The following is a 6,551-nucleotide window of genomic DNA, read 5'->3' as shown; positions in this document are numbered from 1 at the left end:
TTTAATGTGAGTTACATTTGCTGATTGTGGTGCAATGGCCAGCATAAATTGATAAACAGAGGAAATGTTCTGTATTGGCGTGTAACATCTTCTTTAACAACATAACACAATTTTGTAATGTGTTTTTAGTGATTTAGTGCCCAGGCTTCTACCCTTTTGTGGGTGCAAGAAAAGTTGCAGCAAAACACTGCTTTGGCAGGCAAATATCATTCTCATTGGCATTAAGTTTTATACAGTTCAAAAATGCAGCATGCAGTCAGATGCAAAGTCCAGCGCCTCACTGGGCCCATGGTGCTCACCGTCGGCTCCAGCGTTTGTGAGAATGAGGTACGTCATTTCAAACCCTCCCCACTCTGAAAAGTTTCAATACCCAGTGGAGCTGAATACCCTCATAGCTTCTGAAAATCTTTGCCATATAATTGCAGATCAATCTTCCTCATTTTGTGTTACATTGAAGAAAGATTCAGGTTTGGAATGACATGAGTAAATGATGACAGAATTTTTTTTTTTGTGAACTATTTCGTTTACAAAATTCTAAATATGAAATCATGGGGTTTTACAGTAATCTTTCTTATATTTAATTTGCTCAAGTAGCAAAACAGAAAACCCAGTTAGGTTTTTATCAACATCCACTGGTAACAGCTAATAATGGGACACATATATAATGCAATTAGCACAAAGTAACTAATGTCTTTGGCCCCTATGAACATCATAAACTCCAAAACGATGATTAAACCTAACAATTAGCAGTGAGCTAATATTATTATCCAAGCATTCACAGTGATTAGCATGTGTTTATCAAAGAGGGAACCAAATTAGGGAATAAGTGGAGGGATATATAATAAAAGGCTATTGCTTTGAAGTACTGTTGCTTGTTTATGGATTGCTTTATGATAGAAAATTTTTATGTTAAAGCATCTATATTCAATAACAGGAAAACTAATACAACCACACTCCTGTTGTGGTTATTGTTGTTGTTGTTGTTGTATTAATCATAATAGTCTCTCTTCTGAACCCTATTCACAATTCAATATGTGTTTGGTATGAACATTACCAGAATGGACTAATAGCATACGATAGAACTGATGGGAAATAAGAGGTGAAGGGGCATTAGTCATTATGCTATAAACCATCTAAAGCACCCATGAGTATGCTGATAAGCAGTGAGTCACTGCCTGAAGATATGATAATATAATATTTTGCAAGTTCCCCACAGCACTTTCAAATGACCAACTGAAAGGTTCATTCAAAACCAATACCTTAGTAGGCGGTTTAATGTGGCTTTAGTTTGGGTGCTGGATTAAAATGTAAAGGTTTTTGAAATAGGCATCTGGAATGGAATTAAATGTGGGTAGTATACGTTGAGAATTTCTATTGGGAAACAATAATAGGAATACATGACCTTTCATATTTAACACACAATGTTGATGTCATGCAAAGAATTCAGTGCATGCTTGTATAATTTCCAAATGACCTGAATGTGTTCATGCTTTCCCAAAATGCAGGCCTCTCTTTGTGACTTGCACTTTGTATGTTTGCCTAATTGATAAGGGAAAAACAATTAGTCCCTAGTCCTACCATGCCAGAGCTAAATCCATCCAGCATGCAGATATATCTCTCTAAAATATGTAAAACTGACCCTCAAAAATTGGCCCATTTCTCTCTTATCTATCATAACGTTCCACAAAATAAATACAGAAAAGACAATAATGATAATGGAATTTGAAACAGTGTTGGTAATGAAATGGGTTTTGAAGATCAAAAATGAGTTTAGTTATTGGATTACTTCCTAAATCACATCGAAGAAATCATCTAGCGAATAATCTTGCAAACTTCCAATCATTATGCTCATAAAAGGGAACTGCATACTGGAGGGGGACATAATATTTATGCTAACTGTGTTAAAGGTATAGTTCACCTAAAAATGAAAAATCTATCATCATTTAGTCAGCCTCATGTCGTTTCAAACCTGTATGACTTTCTGTATGTTGAATACAAAATCTTTAAAAAGTCTTGGTGTTTTTTTGCCCATACAATGAAATATATAAGGTCTAATGCTACTGTATCTGGGATCCCACTGTATGGACAAAAATAGGTTATAAATTTATCAGTACATCTTCTTTTGTGCTCTACAGAGGAAAGTAAGAATGTATTTGGAATGACTTTAGTAAATGATGACAGAATTTTCATTTTTTGAGTAACTATCCCATTCAAATGACTGTAGCTATGAAAAGACTATGAAGAATGACCGATTGCGTTATTAAACCAAGCCTCATTCTGCCTTACAGCAACCCAAGATCCCATGTGTGGGACATCAAGCTGTCGCTCAAAGAGAAAATCCCCTGAAATATCACCTGTTTAGAAGATCCCATGTGCAAGGTCAGAATAAAATCATCTCTGCATGCAGCCGATTCTGTATGTGTACAAGCACCTACTATCCATAGAGAAGATATCATTGGCAGGCCAGATTCCAGCTGGACATGCAAGTATATATTTACAACAGCAAGGATCCTTCCTCTAATCATCAGTATTCACCTTTCCTTCCTGAGTGTGAGGAAGGGAAGAGATAAAAATAGCATATCAATATCTAAATATAGTTATCATAATTCAAAGGGGTCTGTTGTCCCCCTCCATTTCTGGAGTGACAGGCTCAGAAACGGCAAAGATATCCTGGCACTGAAGTGTGTTTTTTGGCGAGGAGGCCTGAGGAGGTGGGGAAGGTTTCCTCTTCTCGGAGAGAAGTCTCAGAATCTCCCCCACCTGGTCCTCTAGAGCTGCTAGCCGACTATTTAGTGTCTGAATGTCACCTTTTAGTTCCAGCTTGGCTTCGTGCAGATTGTTTTGAAGCACAGACTGAAAGTGAATCCCCCGAAGGTCCACTCCAGGGCTGGGCTGTTCGTACGGGCTCCTTTCCATTGAGCATCTGTCGTATGGGCTCCGTGAATCACCAACCCAGTCAATACGTAAGTCACTTTTTGTGATTCCGCTGTCGCAAGAGTCAGTCTTGTGTAGGGCATTATTTTCATCAGTTTCATCACTATTGTTACCGTTTCCAATGGGACCCCTTTCATTAGACCACCCACCCTCTATTTCCTGGCTCTTCCCATCCTGGGAGATCACATTTAGTGCCTGGGATACACCCCCCCATTCTTCTTCCTTCTGCTGTGGCTGCTTCTCTAGTTCCAGCTGAAGCATAGGAGATGATCCTGATACAATGTTATGAAAGCGCATCCAGCCTCTTCCTGCTCCTCCTCTTGGTTTAACCGGACTTGTTACCTTTAGACAATTTGTGCCCTCTATGCCAAAGCTGGGCTTGAGCTCCATAGCCTCATGGCTTTCACTCCTGTTCAGATCCTCAGTCTGAACATAAGCTAGGGGGCTCTGGATTGGGGTTATCTGTGAGACGGTCACAACGCTAGAACCATTGTTCCCATTTCCTGAACCAGGGGCCCCATTTTGCATGGGGGCCACGTGCTGGTTTTGAAGAGGATGGTGGCCCTTGTACTGGGGCTGATATTGCTGCTGATGAATCTGGTGGGACAGTGGATGGAGGTGGTGTTCCACCTGAAACTGGTTCCTCTCCAGGTCATGCTGGGATGAACGCATCTCCTTCTGTTGCTTGAACTTCTGGAAGAGCTTGCGGACAGGATGGTCTACGGGGATTGACAACGTCACCTCGTTTTTCTGGTGTCTCCTCTCCTCTTCTTCCTTCTTCACATCGACAATCTTGCGGAAGACAATCTGTGGAGACATAACAATAGTAAGAAATCTGTTTGTTTGGAATCTTCTCTGAATGAATGAAATACAAATTCAAGCTCTAAAGAAGCACTAGATACTAAGAAGGCATGAAGAAATGTTATGCTGCTTAAATAATCCACTGGCTAATTAAATCAGAGCAAGAACATATTTATCATGATTAGGGTTGCATAGATTTACTATTCCTCAACTATTCTTCACTTGTGACCTTTACATCCAAAGCAGAGGGGAATAGGTCACCATAACTCCTGATAATAATTCAAACCCCTTAGATATGGAAAGAAGTTTCCACCTCAAAGTACAATAATAAAAATGTTAAGTGTGAAAGTGTGAAATTAAGTTTAAATACAGAAATAAAGTAACATTTTGAATTGTGTAAGAATTATACCTTTAGGTGTACAAAAGCTTGTAACTGGGGCAGTACCCTCGAAGTGACATCTTTGTAACTTATTTACCCGTAAAGATCAAAGCAGTACCTTAAGGGTCCATATTACTACTATAAGGTTATAATAGACACCTTTTATAGGTATGCAAGGTAAAAAGATGTCCTCTTAAAAGTACTGCTCCAGTAACAAGATGTTGCATCGTTAAATGTACAATTTTGCACATTTGTTTTCTGACAGTGTGTTTGTGAGATGTAGTCACACTGTGAGCAATTGTGATCTATAAAGTGGCATATATCAGAAATAGATTTCCTCTGAAACCTTCCACATCATCCAGCTCTATCTGTCTAGACTGACTATGGGTAATTTATGTAGGGATGCACAAAATTAGATTTTTGTCGATATCCGATATGCCGATATTTTTCAACAAATTTTCTCCGATACCGATAGATTTCCTTTTGTTTGGAAACAACACCAAGTCTCTCCTGTGCAGAAATTATAAGCAAAATATTTGTCATTTTGGTTAGTTTTTAACAAGAACTTATTTATTAGAAATAAACAATAATGAAAGTTTTTTGACAGTACATTCAAGTTTTGAAAATAACTATAAATAAACTATATATCAATCACTGCATTTTTTTATACCCAGAAAGATGGAAGGTTAACCTTAACATTTTATTTTAGATGGTCTAAAGCTAGGGTCTCAAACTCAATTCCTCGAGGGCCGGAGCCTTGCATAGTGTAGATTCAACCCTAATTAAACACATCTGATCCAACTAATCTAGTCTTTTAGACTTATTTGAAAGCTACATGGTATGTGTGTTGAAGGAGGGTTGGAACAAAACTCTGCAGGGCTTCGGTCCTCCAGGAACTGACTTTATCATCCTGGTCTACAGCAAAAGAGAAAAAAAAAAAAAAAAAAAACCCATTATACATTAATGAATAAATCAGTATACATAAAATTATTTAATTTGCAAGTGTCATGTTTGTGATTTTTTTTAATGTAAGCTTTAGCTTCTTACCTTTAAATCAAAACATACATATTATTTTATAACATCAATTACTGCTTTAATCAGAAACATGGTTTAAATGTTATTTGTGTAGGCCAGTGGTTCCCAACCTTTTTCAACTCGTGGCCCACACAACCAAAAACATATGTTTGCGTGGCCCACTGCCAAAAAATTAACAGACTCAGCGATTGTTGGGTTAATAACTTAGTTCTTAGAAGCTAGATTGTTAACTGTCTTTATTGAATGAACTGGCAATGAACAGAAAATAACTCGGGGCTGGCACCGCTTGGCACAACTGCTGTTGTTCTGTAGCAAATGCTGCAAAAATATCTAAGATAAATTGGCGGTATGTTCTTAAACCAATCAGCGACCTTAAATAGTGGAAGCATAGTTACAGTTTAATATTTTTTTTATTATTATTTAATTTTATATATATATATATATATATATGAAATGATGTTATTATGTTATGACTTAGACATTTTTACATATAGACCTTTTTCATGGAACGCGAAATTACCCATTATGCTTTGCGCGTACGCGTATGTAGGATGCTTCGAACTTCCGGTTCGCAACTAGATGCGTTTAATTAGCCGTTACAGAGATTTTGGACCGCTCTGAAACCACATTTGTAATCGGTTTTACTTACTTTTAACGGCCATAATGTCAACAAACAACGGCAACATTAGTTCGCAGTGGCAGCATGGTCAAGTCTATTTAACAAAAACCGTAAACAATGTAACTTTGTCTGTTCCACATCCTACGAAGTTGACCAGCGCCACCTCCTGGTTTGATGATATGAAACAATTGCCAGCAGTCACATATGTTGACATATTCAATTATCTTGTTTTGTCTGAGGGTGTGGATGGCGAGGAACTTAGAAATTATAAAAGTACCAAAGCATATAGTTATCTACACAGTAACAAAATTGGACGAATTCTTTACCATAAACATCAGCAGTTCACATTACTGAAAGCGGAGGTAGAGCCGAGTCAGGCTATTAATAAACCAAACCACATCGCGTGGGTTATGTTACAAAATAACGGAGTAGTGGAAACAGCTGGATGCTCCTGTGTAGCTGGTCCTGGCAGGTCTTGTAGTCATGCTGCTGCTGTGTTGTGGAAGGTGGGTATTTATAAATACAGCAACACTTCTAATGTAGCTAAACGCAAACCTAACAATACTCGAGGGTAATAATATGGCAAAACACCTGCCCACTTCAAGCACTGACTGCGTGATACAATGTAAAGACGTATTTTTAGAGCAGTATTTAACCAATTATACATTTCAGTTATAACTAAATTGTTTAGCTCTAAAAAAGTGCTAATGGGGATGCTTTGTTTAATAATAAAGTAAACAATATGTTCTGGTTTTTGAAAGGTGCAAAATGCAGTGGTCAGTG

The 6,551-nt window shown here is 37.8% G+C and overlaps 1 protein-coding gene across 2 annotated transcripts in view; it reads right to left on the bottom strand.

The window, feature by feature from the left end:
- Window positions 1-563: 563 nt before the first annotated feature.
- Window positions 564-6,551, bottom strand: part of LOC132092568 (potassium voltage-gated channel subfamily H member 5-like) — a 114,236-nt gene continuing 108,248 nt past the window's right edge. For both annotated transcript variants that reach the window (XM_059498851.1, XM_059498852.1), the window contains exon 12: window positions 564-3,741. In XM_059498851.1, coding sequence (XP_059354834.1) covers window positions 2,608-3,741 — 1,134 coding nt within the window. In that variant the 3' untranslated portion in view covers window positions 564-2,607. The remainder of the gene's footprint in view (window positions 3,742-6,551) is intronic.

Source organism: Carassius carassius, chromosome 18 (genome assembly GCF_963082965.1).
Source record: "Carassius carassius chromosome 18, fCarCar2.1, whole genome shotgun sequence".
Classification (NCBI taxonomy): Eukaryota; Metazoa; Chordata; class Actinopteri; order Cypriniformes; family Cyprinidae; genus Carassius; species Carassius carassius.
This window is presented reverse-complemented; position numbering and strand designations above follow the sequence as displayed.